Consider the following 18,261-nt stretch of genomic DNA (forward strand, 5'->3'; position numbering starts at 1 on the left):
AGTTCCACCCAATACACAATCATTTAAACAATTAAGTGAATAAAAATATAAATAAAAAAGCTAGGATGGTGTGAAACACAAGCACATGATGATTTCCTTAAGATCCAATGGATGGCACCTTCTTTTAAAATCTTTATTTGAATTAACTCACTGGTGTGGTAACAGAGAGGGGAGAGACCTGAAGCATGACTAGTAAAGTTCAAAAATGATAACTGATATCGCAGTCCTGTTTTTTTAATTCTAAAGGATAGATTTTCATATAAAAATGTGAATATATCCTCCTTACTTAATAATACAAAATATGTAGCATATAGAGAAGGAATGTATGAAATAAAATTGAAAGAAAGAAGTGATCTTAAGACAAATGCTCAAATAGGAAGCTTTTACACAAAAGTGTTAGGTGAGGGCTGCTTTCTTTCCCCCCAAATATAGGAACAGAAAGGGAGGAATAGGAAAAGTGAGAGAAGCGTCTACTAGCAGCTTATGTGTATACTGTAACTCATTATACAATTTCATTATGCAGAATAAGTACCTAGATTGGGCAATTGCTACACGGATAAGTGACTCAAGCTATACATCTGCAGCTTTCCATTCCACCATTCTTCTCTTGTGGGTACATTAAAACATTAACCCAAGAAGATTATTTTTTGTGGATGGTAGACGTAATGCAGGAAATGATTCAAAGGAAGAGAAATATTGCAGAAAATGAGTTATGCCCAATTTAATTTCCTTAAGTGGAAAATGCTCCTGATCATGCAATTTGAGGTACCCAAATTTTGTAACCATCCTTATCTGTACCAGATCTCTCTTTTAGTTTCAGCCCTCTGACATGTCCCATTCTGTTTCAGACTATCCCAAATCATGGCAGAAATATTTCAGCAGGGGTGAAGGGCCTAACTGCATAGGGATACAAATCACTAAAAACTAGGTGCATCAATTGTTGGATAAGAGAAAGCAAAACGATACAAGTTATTGTATCTCTTGATATAATCCAATATTTTAAACTAATAATCTTTTATTTCTCGCTTTTAAAAGCAGTAGGCTTCTTTAAAAGGTATTATTATTCATTTTACAGAAAACAATGTGATCTACTATATATACTTGCACTTTTGGGGTTTTGATAAACAAATCAAATGCTGCTTTCAGAAAGTATAGACTTAAAATAGTGGACAACAATATGTAGTAACAACTTAACATGTAGAAGTAGCAAGACTAAATGATGTATTTTAAGTTACTAATTTTAATATGCATTCAATTTCAGAGAAAACCAGTTGTTTGACTAACGTAGATATGTGTATGTATGTGTGTGTGTGTGTGTGTGTGTGTGTGTATGTGTATATATATATATATATATATATATATATATATATATATATATTGTTACTTGATTATATCTGCTATGATCTGTTGTTCTGTTATGTACCATAACTCTAATAAACCGTTTGCCTAAAACTTAACTAAAATTCTAACCTCTTTGAGTCTAATCAGGCAAAACAATTTAAGCAAATCTTAAGGACACATATTTTGAAAAGGAATTACTTATCTTTTTAGGAAAAGACTGCATATTATTCAGAAAAGTTTGACTCTAACAGCCACAACACACTGAAATGACTTATTTGAAAGGAATAAATAAAGCTAGAAAAGGAGGAGGGGTGTTTACATGGAGGTGGAACACAGAGAAGAAGTCTGCAATGGGAACAATACTGAACATTTGTGAATACTGAAAAGAGCCAGCTGTAGAACTTTCCAAAGATGATCTGAGTTGGCACAGAGTGCTATATGTGTAAGTCACAGAGACCACAAAGAACCATAACAAAGATAACAGCAATAGCCAAGATCCAAAAAACCAGAGAACTAGTTCTAGCTGTCCAAAGAACTTATGCTCAGATTTCTTAAACAACTATGTCTGCATTCTACATATAAGAAGCCCTAACTCCACTGAACATGCTTGAACCCTCTGAGCATATGTAGAACTGCTCTGATATACTGTTTTGGAATTCAATCAACCTTTCCACTTTCCCTGTAGTATTACAGAGTTTGCAATGTTAATCTCACAAATTTAAGTTATAAAATGAAGTTACTTCAGGTTTAAGAGATTTGATGTGCAAAATAAATCTAACAAAATATGCATGGTCAGGATAATTTCAAGGGATAGCTGTGGCCAAATATTTGGGAAAGAGACAAAAATCAGAACTGTTTTCCCATAACATCCAAAACGTATTTAAAAATTTAGAAAGAGGGGAGAAGAGAACTAAATATTTTGTCCCCTGCCATTTGAGAGACAGAACACAACAGATAACTGTGTTGTGGCAAGTTACAGCTAAACTCTGAGTTTGTTTTTAAAATGTAGTCTTAAAAACTACAAGATAAGTAATACCACTTCAGCTTCTCATCTGGGGATTTCTTAAGAGTCAAATAAACAGATTTGTTGCATATTTATTTGTTGCATTTGTGTGCCATCTAAGAGTGGAACCCAAGGTGGCTTCCAAAACAAGCAACATGCATTCAATTATAGCAAGCATATGACAAACCTATATATGTGAGATATCCAAGGGATACTAAAGGAGACACTTAATATTCTAGCATACCAGACTGTGAGAGTGTAGGTGGTGCAGGGGTCTCCAAGGAAGGTCTCTGTTCGTTATCAGGAGATGACAATAAGGAAGTAGAAGGAGGACTTTCTGTTGAGGAAGATGTTGAGGGAGCTTGAGCTGACACTGTAGATGACGATGACTGCAGCTGTTCAGGACCATCTACTTCCATCTGGGCAACTGCTTCAGCACTTTCCAAGACAGTACCAGAAGCAGCAGCGACATCCGATCTACTAGTTCCACCTTTTAACAAGAGCAGAATTTGCTTATGTTAATAATGAAGACCATTGTGGCATACTACTTCTTTGACTAAGTGTCTTTAGCACACCAGATTAAGAGAACATGACACTTCTAGGCTTGTAGCCTTACAAATATTTTATTATATAAAAATTCCCTTGGCATTTTCTTTTGAAGGCTCTTAAAAGCGTTCACCTCTAGAACGAGACCGTCCTCTTCCTCTGTTGCTCTGTGCAACTTCACTTGCTTCTTCAAACCATCTTGACAACATGTCAGACATCCTTTGCATTAATGAAACATTAGGGCTCTGTTCACCTATATACAAACAGAGAACTTAATGTTTTTATTGCAAAGCAGCACAGTACCTTTTTGCTTCTGCTATCTGAAATTTTGTATATTTATAACACAAAAGGAAAAACAAATATAATGACCCTAAATTGAAATACAGTTGGAGCTTCTAAAATAAAACTTCATCAACTATACTTATTTTAAGGTTTTGTAAACAATATGACATACTATCTCCTAAAACAATTACAACAGCATGGCAACGTGCTTCACTTAAGAACCTACTACCTCTTATACATTTTTCCTAATAGTAAAAAAGAAGGAAAAACACTATATTAAGCTGTGGCCAACTCCTGAACTGCAGAGTATTTCTAAAGAAAAAACCACAGCAGACCAATATAAAATTAATAAAACTGGACAAATCTAACATTCCTATGTATATCAGGAACTAACCCCCACCCCTCCAAAACACATTACCATCTCTCTCTCTCTCACTTTCAGGTCTTGCTCTTGGTCCAGTATCTGACCAGTCTCCTCTTAGTCGCAAACGTTTGACAGGTGGCTGCCGTAACTAGAAAAATAAAAGCAGGGAGTTTTAAAATGAAAGCATCACCACTGTCAGTCACCATCATCACCACAGCCACATTAATTCATCCAGACTTGTTCTCTGCATCTTACAAAAATTAAAACAGATACAGATAAAAGTTCATTTAACAAAAAAGACATAAAAATATTATTAAACTGGTGATTGAATTCAATTTAAAAGCTTTTAATTCAACATTTAAAAGCAGTAAACGTGGAGAATGTATCATTTTGCTGAACACCCTTTTCCCATAAACAGCCAGTTATCAAATACCAGACCAAGCAAAGAAGTCTTTGCTTGCTTTCAGAAGAACCCACTGTGAAGTCTATGCTAGACTCTCAAAGAAAAGATTTTCAGAGACTAGCAATCACATGTATCTGGGAGAGAAAAACTCAAATAGGGAAAACTATATGGTTCCTCAGAAAATCCAAACTTCAGTGCTATCAGTTTGCTCAAGTTGCAAACCTTTGTCTTTGTGGAGAGTCTAACGTCATCCAGCACAGATTGAATCCTCATTTCCCGATTTATTTGAGCATCTCTGTGTTTTCTGGATTAAATTTCAATTTGCTCAATCACATCTACTCCATTACTAATAACTAGTACTAGTTTAGAAATGAAACAATTGCTGGAGTAAGATGGAAATGACTAATGGGCTTGGGCTGTGGCGCAGGCTGGAGAGCAAGCCAGCTGTAACCAGCTGCAATGAATCACTCTGACCAGGAGGTCATGAGTTCGAGGCCCGCTCGGAGCCTATGTTTGTCTTGTCTTTGTTCTATGTTAAAAGGCATTGAATGTTTGCCTATATGTGTAATGTGATCCGCCCTGAGTCCCCTTCGGGGTGAGAAGGGCGGAATAAGAGCTGGCATTGTCCGTAGACTCCTCCAAGGTTATGTGCCATGACTACATGGAGCGCCGTTACCTTCCCACCGGAGCAGTACCTATTCATCTACTCTCATTTGCAAAAGCTGGGGCTAACAGTGGGGGCTCTCTCCGCTCCCCCAATTCAAACCTGTGACCTTTCAGTCCAGAAGTTCAGCAGCTCAGCAGTTTAACACACTGTGCCATCAGGGGATATTATTTCCTAAAGTTTGTGAATATACAATATTTCTGATTGGGGTTTTTTTTTGTCTGTTGGAGGCAAGTATGAATGCTGCAATTAGACAAAATTATTAGCATGTAATGGCCTTGCAGCTTTAAAGCCTGGCTGCTTACTCCCTGAGTGAATTTTTTGTTGGGAGGTATTAGCTGGTCCTGATTGTTTCCTGTCTGGAATTCCCTTGTTTTCAGAGTGGTGTTCTTTGAGATATTTTATGTGCTTCTACTGTCTGTGGCCCTCAGAAAACAGAGGATTTGTCAGACTTTGGTGATGGGAATACTTTGTTGGGAGGTGTTAGCTGGCCCCGATTGTTTCCTGTGTGGAATTCCCCTGTTTTCAGAGTGTTGTTCTTTATTTAGTGTTCTGATTTTAGAGATTGTACTGTTCTGTTTTATTATACCACAGTAATTTTTATATATTCTGATTTTAGTCTTTTTGAATACTTGGAGCCAGATTGTATTCATTTTCACGGTTCACAGCAACACAATAATAATAATAATAATAATAATAGTAATGATAGTAATAACAATAATGACTTTGGTAATACACACTGCTTCTCTCCCATCTGAGCTTCCTTTCTGGAAGAATCCTTTTTTGGGAGGTGTTAGCTGACCTTGATTGTTTCCTTTGTGGATTTCCCAATTTCCCTGCTATCAGAGTGTTCGTCTTTATTTACTGTCCTGGCTTTAGAGATCATATTGTTCTGTATTATTCTACCACAGTAATTATTTCATATTACAGTAGAATCTCACTTATCCAACATTCGCTTATCCAATGTTCTGGATTATCCAACACAGTCTGCCTTTTAGTAGTCAATGTTTTTGTAGTCTGTTTTAAATTCATTGTGATATTTTGGTGGCAAATTTGTAAATACAGTAATTACTACATAGCATTACTGCGCATGGAACTACTTTTTCTGTCAAATTTGTTGTATAACACAATGTTTTGGTGCTTAATTTGTATAATGATTACCTAATTTGATGTTTAATCAGCTTTTCCTGAATTTCTTATTATTATCCAACATATTCACTTATCCAACGTTCTGCCAGCCTGTTTATGTTGGATAAGTGAGACTCTACTGTATATTTATAATCTTATATTATCTGCTTAGAACTGGATTATATGAGGCCCCTTCTATACAGCTGTATAAAATGCACACTGAAGTGGATTATATGGCAGTGTGGAGTCAAGATAATCCAGTTCAAAGCAGATAATGTAAGATTATAAATGGGTTATATAGCTGTGTGGAAGGGCCTTGAGTCTATACTGCCCTATAATCCAGTTAAAATCAAATAATCTGTATTTTATAGGCAGTGTGGAAGAGGCCTAAGTGAGGTCTAACTCTGCCTGTCCCCTGGGTGAGCGGGTTACTAGGAGACCAAGTGTGCGGAGCTTAGCCTTCTAACTGGCAGCAATTGGATAAAAACAATTATTCATCTCCCTCTAATTAGGACTTTATTTTTCTTTTCTTTTTATTGTATGAACGTAGAGGCATGGATGAGGGGTTGTGCTGCCAAGTTTAGTGTTTCTGGGATGTGTAATTTTGTTGTTTTGTTCTAGGCTGAAATTTCATTACCTTTTTATATATATAGATTACTGAGTTTCCATGTGACTTCCTGTTGAGACTTGCCCTCTGGATCAAAAGATGAAATTAAAATATTCTAAACAAATAATAATTATTCACCAAACAATTTAATGAACTAATTCGTAAATGATACAGCCATCAAAATATCGCCCACTGTGTTAGGTAAAAATGAAGAAGAATGTGGGAAAAGTTAGTGCAAAGCGATGCATGACTATTCAAAAGGAAGCCCAAAGAATTCAGCAAAGTATAGCCAGATAGGTGATGTGATGACCCATGGGCCTTGTAGTCCTGCTCAGGACATTGTAATTCCTGATGAAGATGAAAACTTGGGTTTTTTACCTTCCCAGTCTGAACTGGATTCCTCTCAGCCAGATCTTTCCCAGGCAGATCTGGGAACCTTGCACCTGCAAGAAAGTTGTCTCCCAGAAGTATGTCAAACAAGCCCAGAGCCTACTTCTCCCGTATTCTTGCGCCGGGAGTTTTGTAAACAACAGAGAAGTTTGGATTCAGCTTCGCGCAGGAGTGCGAGGATTGCAGCTAAGAATGTGGCCAATTAAGACTGCTTCTCGTGAGAATCTTTGGGGAGTCTCACATCTGGTTTCAGAGTTAGCTTTCGGTTCTGATTCCCAGAGAACTGCTTCGGCGGGAAAGCTAGACTCTATTTAGGTGTTTTACCCGCGTAGTAACTTCGCGGAGTCAATTCGTCAGCCTACGGAGCGAGTTGTGTCTGGACAGCGCGCTCCGGTTCAAGCCTCGCTCCTGCTCAAGCCTTGCCTTGCTATCCAGCCTTCGCCTTGCTTCCCAGCCTTTGTTTATCTACGGACTTTGCCTTGTTTCCCAGGATCAATCCTTGCCTTGTTCCACGGATTTATCAAGTTATTCCACGGACCTTGTTCTTGTTCTTAGTTACCTTGTTCCACGTTCAAGCCTTGTTTCAAGTATCAAGTTATTTCCTAGCCTCGCTCAAGTTTCATGGACTAAAGGACCTTGTCATCTCCCCTCACTTTGCTTGGCAAAGTGAGTGTTTCGGTTATTGGATTACAACTTTGGACCTTAATATTTCTTATTGGACATTGCTTTTTTGGACTAATTCTGACCTTTCCTGAAAGGTCTAATTCTGGACTATTTTCTACACTTGTTTTTATTAACTTTAAATATTCCTACAATAAAGATATTAGATAGATTCTGGCCTCTGTGTATGGTTATTGGTGCTCTGCAGCCTGGGTCGTGACAGTTTGACTCCGCGCCCTAAGCACCAATTAACCTCGGCCAGAATGTCTACCGGAGTCGTACCTGGGCCGAGCGGCCAGCCGATTACCTACACCATCGACAAGGAAGAGGTGGACCGAATCCGTGATAAGCTCAATGCACAGGATGGAGAAATAAGGGGTTTGAAGGAACGCGGAGTTCGTCTTCCGGCCATGGCGTTGCCAACCAAGTTTACTGGAGAAGCTTCTAAGGTTCATGTCTTCCGTCGCCAATGTCAAGCTTATCTGGAGGCCCGTGCTGCCGAGTTTCCCCAAGAAGACATCAAAGTGGCATGGGTTTACAGTCTTCTAGACGGGCCAGCGGCCAGCTGGGCGACGGCACTGTTCGACCAAGCCTCTCCACACCTAAGATCAGCGCAACACTTCTTGGACCACCTCAAGGAGACTTGGGGAATCGAGGACAATTTGGAGGCAGCCGGTCACAAACTCCGTCGCCTTTTCCAAGGAGACAGACCTATGTCTCAGTATATAGCCGAGTTCCGAGTGCTGGCCCACAACACCGGCTGGAACGATGTAGCCCTCAGGGGACAATTCCGGGAGGGTCTCAACATTGAAATGCTGGAAGAAATCTCCAAGGTGGATCCTCCCCAGACCCTCGAGGCACTCATTGATCAATGTTTACGGGCTGAAGTCATGATTGCCAACAGGAAACAGTGGGTTCGAGGCCAGGGCAGTAGAGCCGGGGCAAAACCCCCCGCTCCCGCCAGCGTTCAGCCACGTCCGGTGTGGAGACCCCCACCGCCAACCCCATACCCCAGAGGAGGCGAGGAGGTGCCGATGCAGTTGGGCAATGTGCGTCCCAGACTAGATGCCGCCGAGAAGGCCCGTCGTCAACGCTTAAACCTCTGCTGGTACTGCGGGAACGGGGGCCACTTCGCCAGAGAGTGCCCAGCCAAAGGGAAGCCTGCCGCCCGTCTTGCGGCGGCGTCCTCCACGGAGACGAAGGCGTCTGAGCCGACTGGCACACAGCCGGCGGGGGAAGCCAACGACCGGGTGTAGAGAGGCTCGCCAACCCGGTCAAAAAATCCATCCAAGAGCCGCCAACCGGGGTCCTGTTCCTTCTCGTGGTCACATTATGGTCAGCAAAAAGGGGACCCGTCATGATCCACGCCATGATAGACTCTGGAGCTACCAACAATTTCATCGATAGAGAGTATGCCGACTCTCTGGGATTACAATATCATGATTTCAAGAATGCCCGTGTGGTGCAAGCCATAGACGGCCGTCCCCTCAAGACGGGCCCCGTAAGTCAGTGGTCGGAACCCACCAGGATGTGGATAAGGGAACATATGGAAGAGATTTCCTTCTTTGTTACCGAGGTTCCCCATTTCCCTGTGATTTTGGGAATTCCATGGCTGACTCTCCACGACCCTAACATCTCCTGGTCCAACAGAGAACTGCAGTTTGCTTCACCGTACTGCCAAAACCATTGCCTCGTAGCCAAGGTATGCCATGCCACAGACACCGAGCCCATCATCACCTTGCCAAAGAAGTACTCCGAGTATTGGGATGTATTCAATGAGAAAGAAGCCGAAAAATTACCCCCACATAGACCTTATGACTGTGCCATTGACTTGGTGGAGGGGGCCCCGATCCCGCGAGGGCATCTCTACTCCCTGACTGAACCAGAGCAAGAAGCTCTCAGGGAATTCCTAGAGACAAACCTTCGCAAGGGATTCATCAGACCCTCTCAATCCCCAGCCGCCTCCCCAGTGATGTTTGTGAAGAAGAAGTCAGGGGAACTACGCTTGGTGGTGGACTACAGAGCATTGAACAATATCACCAAGCGGAACAGCTATCCCCTGCCCTTAATCTCGGATCTACTGGATCGGCTTCGAGGAGCCAAGGTTTACACCAAGCTGGATCTTCGGGGGGCTTACAACTTAGTTCGCATCAGGGAAGGGGACGAGTGGAAGACCGCCTTCCAGACCAAATTCGGATTATTTGAGTCCCGAGTTATGAATTTCGGTTTATGCGGAGCCCCCGCAACGTTCCAGCATTTTGTCAATGACATTTTTCAGGACTATCTAGACAGGTTCTTGATAATCTACCTGGACGATTTTTTGGTGTTTTCCAGATCACAATCAGAACATGAGAACCACGTCAAAATGGTGTTACAACGATTGCGGGATCATGGACTTTATGCCAAGCTGGAAAAATGCGCTTTTGATCTACAAGAGGTAGATTTCCTTGGTTACCGCATCTCGCCTCTAGGGCTTTCCATGGATCCAGCCAAAGTTTCAGCAGTATTGGAATGGCGGGCGCCAACTAACAAGAAAGAGGTGCAGCGTTTCTTGGGGTTCGCGAACTACTACCGCAAGTTCATTCCAGATTTTGCCCGCTGGTCCGACCCCATCACTAGCTGCATCCGTGGAAAGCAGCCTTTCCGCTGGACTGATCAAGCAGAGAAAGGGTTCCAGCAACTAAAGAAACTATTCACCTCCCAGCCAATTCTACAGCACCCAAATCCTGGAACCCCTTTTGTGGTGCAAGCGGACGCCTCTGATGTGGCAATTGGGGCTGTACTCTTACAACCGGTGGGAGATCACCTCCACCCCTGTGCCTTTTATTCTCGTCAACTAACCACACCAGAGAGGAATTACACCATTTGGGAAAAAGAACTACTGGCCATAAAGGCAGCCTTTGAAACTTGGAGACATTGGCTAGAAGGGGCCAAATTTCCCATTGAAGTCCACACTGATCATCGTAATCTAGAACATCTAAGAACTGCCCGCAAACTAAATCAGAGGCAGCAACGTTGGGCTTTATTCTTTGAACGTTTCAACTTCCAGATCCATTATGTGACCCCAGCCCAAACCAAGCAAGCAGACGCCCTGTCACGTAAACCGGAATACGCTGCAGGACGCAAGGAGACCTTTGAATCCCAACTGCTACAACCTGAGAACTTTGCCACGCTCACGGTGGGGAACACCAAATCCATTCCCATTGGTTCAACTTCCCCTACTCCAGGACCCATCTGTGCTCAAGAAATCAGGGCTAGTCAGCAAGCAGATGCCTGGGCGCAGGACCAACTTCGCCAAGGTCTGCATTTCCCCTTTTCGCTTAAAGATGGGCTGCTCTGCTATAGAAATCATGTTTATATCCCACCCGGACCGGGCAGGGAAAAAGCGCTTCGTCTGTGTCATGACTGCAAACCAGCAGGACACTTCGGACTATTTAAAACTATGCATTTGATCCTAAGGGATTTTTGGTGGCCCAAGATCCGCAAGGATGTGGAAAAATATGTCAACACCTGCCCAGTATGCCAGCGCTCCAAGATACGAAGGGAGAAGCCCTCAGGGCTTTTACACCCCCTTCCTACCCCATCTCGCCCATGGGAAATAATTTCCGCGGATTTCATCACTGACCTACCACCTTCCTGTGGATTCACCACGATCTTAGTGGTGGTGGACCTATTCACCAAGTTAGCCCATTTCATTCCCTGCGAAGGCCTCCCCACGGCCAAGGAAACTGCGGATCTATTTCTTCAACATGTTTTCAGACTACATGGATTGCCCAAGAGTTTAGTCACAGACCGTGGATCTCAATTCACCTCTCGTTTTTAGAAGGCACTACAAAAACTATTGGGCATAGACTCTCGCTTATCTTCAGCTCATCATCCCCAAACAGATGGGCAAACGGAGCGCACCAATGCCACTTTGGAGCAGTATCTTCGCTGTTATGTAAACTATCAACAGGACAATTGGGCTTCTCTGTTACCACTGTCTGAGTTTGCCTACAACAATGGAGTTCAAGCTTCTACAAAAGAAACGCCGTTCTTTGCAAACTACGGCTTCCATCCACGTTTCTTTCCCCCTGTCATTGAAACTTCAGAGGTTCCCGCAGCAGAGGATTGGCTGCAGGAACTCACAGCGGTGCAACAACTTTTGCTCCAGCAACTGGACCAAGCCAAGGAGGACTATAAACGCCACGCTGACAAACATCGCCAGCCGGGCCCTGAAATCAAGGTAGGAGATCGGGTTTTCCTGTCCACTCGCTTCCTGCCCTCCCACCGCCCTTGCCGGAAGTTAGATGCCCGTTTCATTGGTCCCTATCCAGTGGTGGCGCAATTAAACCCCGTGACTTTCAAACTCCAACTTCCGCGTTCAATGCGCATTCACCCAGTGTTTCACCGTTCCCTGCTCCTTCCGGCGGATGGTGTGCGACCTGATACAGACCAACCGGCCCCCCCTCCTGTTTTGATGAATGGGGAGGAGGAGTTCGAGGGTGAGGACATTTTGGATTCTCGCTTTCACCGCCGCCGCCTACAATATCTCATTGACTGGGTGGGTTTTGGCCCTGAGGAACGCTCTTGGGAAGACGCCTCCACAGTCCATGCTCCTGATCTAACCCGTCGCTTTCATCAGACCTATCCCACCAAACCGCGACCTCGCGCCTCGGGGAGAGGGCCCCAGTTTGGGAGGGGCCTTGAGGAGGGGGATAGTGTGATGACCCATGGGCCTTGTAGTCCTGCTCAGGACATTGTAATTCCTGATGAAGATGAAAACTTGGGTTTTTTACCTTCCCAGTCTGAACTGGATTCCTCTCAGCCAGATCTTTCCCAGGCAGATCTGGGAACCTTGCACCTGCAAGAAAGTTGTCTCCCAGAAGTATGTCAAACAAGCCCAGAGCCTACTTCTCCCGTATTCTTGCGCCGGGAGTTTTGTAAACAACAGAGAAGTTTGGATTCAGCTTCGCGCAGGAGTGCGAGGATTGCAGCTAAGAATGTGGCCAATTAAGACTGCTTCTCGTGAGAATCTTTGGGGAGTCTCACATCTGGTTTCAGAGTTAGCTTTCGGTTCTGATTCCCAGAGAACTGCTTCGGCGGGAAAGCTAGACTCTATTTAGGTGTTTTACCCGCGTAGTAACTTCGCGGAGTCAATTCGTCAGCCTACGGAGCGAGTTGTGTCTGGACAGCGCGCTCCGGTTCAAGCCTCGCTCCTGCTCAAGCCTTGCCTTGCTATCCAGCCTTCGCCTTGCTTCCCAGCCTTTGTTTATCTACGGACTTTGCCTTGTTTCCCAGGATCAATCCTTGCCTTGTTCCACGGATTTATCAAGTTATTCCACGGACCTTGTTCTTGTTCTTAGTTACCTTGTTCCACGTTCAAGCCTTGTTTCAAGTATCAAGTTATTTCCTAGCCTCGCTCAAGTTTCATGGACTAAAGGACCTTGTCATCTCCCCTCACTTTGCTTGGCAAAGTGAGTGTTTCGGTTATTGGATTACAACTTTGGACCTTAATATTTCTTATTGGACATTGCTTTTTTGGACTAATTCTGACCTTTCCTGAAAGGTCTAATTCTGGACTATTTTCTACACTTGTTTTTATTAACTTTAAATATTCCTACAATAAAGATATTAGATAGATTCTGGCCTCTGTGTATGGTTATTGGTGCTCTGCAGCCTGGGTCGTGACAGGTGAGCATACGATTTCTTCCTTAATTCTGCTACTAAAATGTAGCAGCATGTGTTGAGGGGTTTCAGAACTGCCAAGAATAAATACATCTCTTTTCACAAGCCCAAATAACCTCTTTAGGTTCAGAGAACACATAGTAAGGAAGTGAACATGGCAACATCAAATATTTAATTTTTCCAAAGCTTTGAATATAGCTTTGTCTCATCTATAAAATTTTAAAGCACCTTTAAAACAGAATTTGCAACATGCCACAAGGGATTATATTTTAAAAATGTAAATTCTAAAAACATATGAATCCATGACTATTTGAATTCTAATCACTATCTCATTTCAATTTTGAGAGATAAAATGGGGATACAGTAGGAATACACATTTCGTATACAGAAAGATAAAATACAATATTTCTACATGAAGACTGTACATGTGTACACACATGCATATATTTATACACATGCAGATTGACTGACAATTGTAATAATAATAATAATAATAATAATAATACTTTATTTTTATATCCTGCCACCATCTCCCCGAAGGGGCTCAGGGCAGCTAACGTGGGGTCAGCCCGCCCCCCCCCCCCAAAAACAAGATTAAAAGCATATATGAACAACATCAATAAACAGATAAACTAAAGCAGATTAATGCACAATAAAATAATATAACACAGTCATGATAAAATAATATGATAAAATGACATACGGCAGCAGCACCACCAGAGGCGGTCCAACAATGAGGCGAATTAGGCAGTCGCCTGTGGCGCAAAACATAAGAGACTGCTTTTTCTGTTGATTTTTTTGTAAAACATGATGTTTTGGTGCTTAGTTTGTAAAATCTTAATGTAATTTGATGTTTAATAGGCTTTCCCTTAATCCCTCCTTATTATCTAACATTTTTGCTTATCCAACGCTTTTATTTTTCAGTGATTGGTTAGGGGGGGGGGCGCCAAAATTCTGTTCGCCTACACTTGAAAAATACCTAGGGCCGGCTCTGACCACCACTAATAGATAAAATGGGAAGGGGGCAGTCGAGACAAAGTGCCAATGTATATAGTTATAGGACCATTTTATAAAGTGCCAGGTCAAAGTGTTGAAGTGTTCTCTGCGAGAATTTGGGGTGGAATATAAGGTCAGGTTATTTCCAATACAGGAGCAGAATAAAGTGCAAGATAAATCAATTTTCCTTTAGGAGGGGGTCTATCATGGGGAATAATTATTCAAAGGCACACTGGAAGAGCCAGGTTTTTAACTGTTTTCTAAAGGCAGACACATATGAACACTGTGTGTGATATGTGTGTGATGTGTGAGTGTGGTGTGTGTTTACATGCAGGTTGTTCAAATCAGTCACCCTTCTTGGTCATATGCATGGCAGAATATATCTGGGTGAAGTAGTAGGAAGGGATTCTTAAAAATTGTGCCAGATGAACTCTTCATGTTGCTATTTCTGTCTTCAAGGAAACATTCTGTTATCGACACATGGCTGCTTCTAAATCTAGAGTAGAATTTTGTATTGGTGAACTGCTCCAGAAAGTTTCAGCAGCCTTGCCATGGAACCAACTGGCAGCCCTGGACAGCCAATTCACAAGTTAAGATATTTAAAATACACATATATCATGGCAATCTCAAACTTAATTGTCATCTGCACATGATTTATATGAAACAATTAGGGATTTTTTTTCTTATCTAATTTAAGGAGTCTTCTAATAATGATAGTGCGTTTTTACTGTTCTTTAAAACACAGAAGGCAAGCTAGTCATATCTCCCTTGCTGTTGATGAGAAACTGCACAGGCCACAATGTGTGTAAAAATGATTTTGGTTATCGTCATTAAAATATATCAGCTGCAAGGAAAATATGTGTTTAACACACTGTTAGTCAAGTATCTGTCAGGGATATTCTATAGGTTATTGAGATTCTTTGTGCTTTGGTTACAGGGAATCTGAAACAAAAAAACGCAGAAGCTGGAAGAATTATTCAGTTTGGACAATAACTAAACTTTTTATAACATTAAAGTACCAACATGCTACATCTTGTGGTTAAAAGATCTGTTCTATACATTGTGCTTTCATAAAACATATGTAATTACTCTTATCTTCTTATCTTATTCCTTTTCTTTCTTTTTTCTGGTTGTGGTAAAAATCAAGAGCTTAGTCTGTCCCAGGAAAATCTGAAAGAAGCACCAACTCCCTCTATTCTTTCTGCTGCAGAGCAATTTGTTGCCTTTTTGAAAGGCTTATCTCTCACCCTGGGCAAGGAAATGGTACCAGGTGGCAGCCAAGGACAGCTTGCCCCCTGGGGCAGCAGCATTGATGCTTTCCCTTCTCTGTGGAATGACCTTTGGTTTAACTATAGCTTCCATGATTTTGGCCCCCAAACCTTCCCCCGATATATACATGAGATTGACGTACACATGAGTATATACAGTAATTTGAAAGGAGTCACAACTCAGTAGCACTACTCTACCCATATAGTAGAATCCCCCATCTTGGTATGGAGCATTTCATGAGGCAGATTGAGAGTAAAGCCTGTCTGCACATACCAAGTTGAAAACATTACTTTATTGAAATATATTCTATACAATTCCACACTTTTCTCAGATGTTACTAAAATAATTTTCTGTAACCACGTGTGGTTAGCAGATTGATTTACCCCAGCTGGATTTTGGTAAGAATCTACGTACAATATTCCCAACCACCCAATCTGGAAAAGAAATATTGAAGGTATCAATCTTATGTTTTCAATTTTCTTTCACGCTTGGGGGTAAAAAAGCCATTAAAAACATGAATATATATATTACATACCATTTTAAAAATGAAAAGAAATTAACTAGATTCATTCTAGATTACATACATAATATTTGTTGCACTTAAACAAATTGCCACAGTCATCATGGAATACTCACTTCTTCTCTTCGCTCATCTGAAGAAGGAACTTTAAGTTCTCTAGCTGTGTCATCCTTGGGATCAAACAAGTATATGTAGTCTGAAGAATAGCTGACAAGAATTTCTTGTCCATCTTCACTGTAGCAGAGAGACGTTACCCTGCACGATTTGTTGTTAAGGTGAGGAGGAACAAAACGTGCCACCAATCCTGTAGTACCCCGGCCAGCATAATTACCTACACGGAAAAGGGGGGGGGGACTTATTTTGCTTTGTTTATAAAACCATAACAATAAGTATATGACTCCTAATGATCAGATCAAAGTCATAAATCGTCTAATACCTATTTGCAACGATTCCAAACCAGCTAATTGTGGAAAGCCAAAAGAAGGACATGAAGGCTACTGTCTCCTCAGCTGTCTCTCAAGCATCTGATATACAGAGAGATACTTGTTCTGACCATGGAGATAGTATGCTGCCATAAAAAGCAGAAGCTACTGATACCTTTATTCTATGTGAGATCCTTTAAGAACCATTTAAGAAAAGTGCTATGATAACTTGAGCAGAAAATTACACACATTAACCATGCAGCATATAAAAAAGTAGTTTCTTTTGTCTGACCTGAATCACCCATCATTTACCTCAATGGGTAATCTTGGGTTTGAAGGCAAGAGAAAACCATCTTTCTATTTACCTTCTTTAAATCCAACATAATTTTGTAAATTTCACTCATGATCACTGCTTTTCCAAAATGAGGACTACTGAATATTACTACCCCTAATAAATGTGACGAGGCATTTAAAGACATCTGTTTTGTGAACACAAAAAAATGCTTGGAAACATACAATGCAATACTGCACATCTTGTTTTAATTCTTCATATCACCCCGTTTCTTACTTGATTACAATCAATACCTGCAGGTACAGCATTTTAACAAAAATGTAGGCCTTTACATTCAGAAGATTAATATTACTGTAAGACCCATTCCATAAAGCTGTAGTAAATCCACACTGAACTGGATTATATGTCAGTATGGACTCAAGATAATCCAGTTCAAAGCAGATATTGTGGATTATCTGCCTTGATATTCTGGGTTATATGTGTGAAGGGCCTAATACTACAAATCTAAATATCCTTGACCTTGGAAGATAAGCAGTATCAGCACTGGTTAACATTTGGATGGAAGAATGTAGGGGAACACCAGGTGGTAGAAGCTATATTTCAGAGAAAGGCAATGGCAAACTACTAGAATATCCCTTGTCCAAGAAAACAATATGAAATTCATGGGGTCTCCATAACAAGCCATTTAAAGGCAGATATACACACACACAAGTATAAAATAATTTCATGGAACTCGAATTAACCTAATTATCCCTATGAAAACATCCTGTGCCATCTGCCTGTTTTCTTATTTCATGGCAATTCCTAAGACAGAGCAACACAAATGTCAGTAACCCTTTTCTGTGTTCTTTTGAACATTGTAATTCTTATTACACTCTGAAAAGTATAAACACTAAGATAATGGCATCATTAGTAATATTTTAAAGTACGCATATAGCTTCCGTGTTTATTTGCCACAGCTGTAAATTGAAGGAATTTATTAAGAATGAAATAAAATATCCTCCACAAGGGGACATAAATCTGAATGTTTTCAATTTGATGTATGTCTAAATCATAGTCTTTTGAAACATTAACATTATACAATTAACTGTATATTAATATACAGTATTTGGTGCAATTCTAGTAATTTAACTAGGAGTTTGGAAATTTGCTTTGTAAACTTAGTTATACTGCCATTGCTTCATAATGTACTTATGGCTGCATGTTGCAAAATTGCTTCCGGTGTGAGAGAATCAGCGGTCTACAAAGATGTTGCCCTGGGGATGTTGGGATGTGTCACAATCCTGCGGGGAGGCTTCTCTCATGCCCAAATGACTCACATTTTGAGAGTCCAAAAGTGGCAGGCTAAAACCCGGAACCTCAATCCACAGATGAGACCACATAAGAGACTCCCCCGGGCACACAGAAGACTGGGCAACATGGAAGGCACTGAACAGACTGTGCTCTGGCACGAGATGGGGCTACAAAGTGGAATATGCACATGCGAGTGTGAGGAAGAGCAAACCATAGACCACTTACTTCAATGTGGTCTGAGCATTGGAGGACCTTCTCACAGCGACACCAGAGGAACTCCAAGTGGCCACATTCTGGTCAAAGGACATTTAGTATAATGCCAAGTTTTTAAGTTTGTTTGTGTTTCTAAGTACATTACAACTGTACCCTCGGTTTCGCTTCTGATACGATAAATAAATAAATAAATAAATAAAG

At 41.4% G+C, this 18,261-nt stretch overlaps 1 protein-coding gene across 7 annotated transcripts in view; it reads right to left on the reverse strand.

Moving 5' to 3' along the window:
- The window catches only part of dcaf6 (DDB1 and CUL4 associated factor 6), a 50,346-nt gene that overhangs the window by 16,056 nt on the left and 16,029 nt on the right, over positions 1 to 18,261 (reverse strand). For 6 of the 7 annotated variants that reach the window (XR_010004133.1, XM_062974927.1, XM_003219129.4 and 3 more), the window contains exons 7-10: positions 15,957 to 16,171; positions 3,591 to 3,684; positions 3,024 to 3,143; positions 2,589 to 2,834 (exon numbers count right to left, since the gene is read on the reverse strand). Coding sequence is in view for 6 of the 7 variants with exons in the window: in XM_062974927.1 (XP_062830997.1) it covers positions 2,589 to 2,834; positions 3,024 to 3,143; positions 3,591 to 3,684; positions 15,957 to 16,171 (675 nt within the window). In the remaining variant the exon portion in view is untranslated. The remainder of the gene's footprint in view (positions 1 to 2,588; positions 2,835 to 3,023; positions 3,144 to 3,590; positions 3,685 to 15,956; positions 16,172 to 18,261) is intronic. The other variant, XM_062974926.1, reaches the window with a different exon arrangement.

This window comes from Anolis carolinensis, chromosome 3, assembly GCF_035594765.1.
Source record: "Anolis carolinensis isolate JA03-04 chromosome 3, rAnoCar3.1.pri, whole genome shotgun sequence".
Lineage (NCBI taxonomy): Eukaryota > Metazoa > Chordata > Lepidosauria > Squamata > Dactyloidae > Anolis > Anolis carolinensis.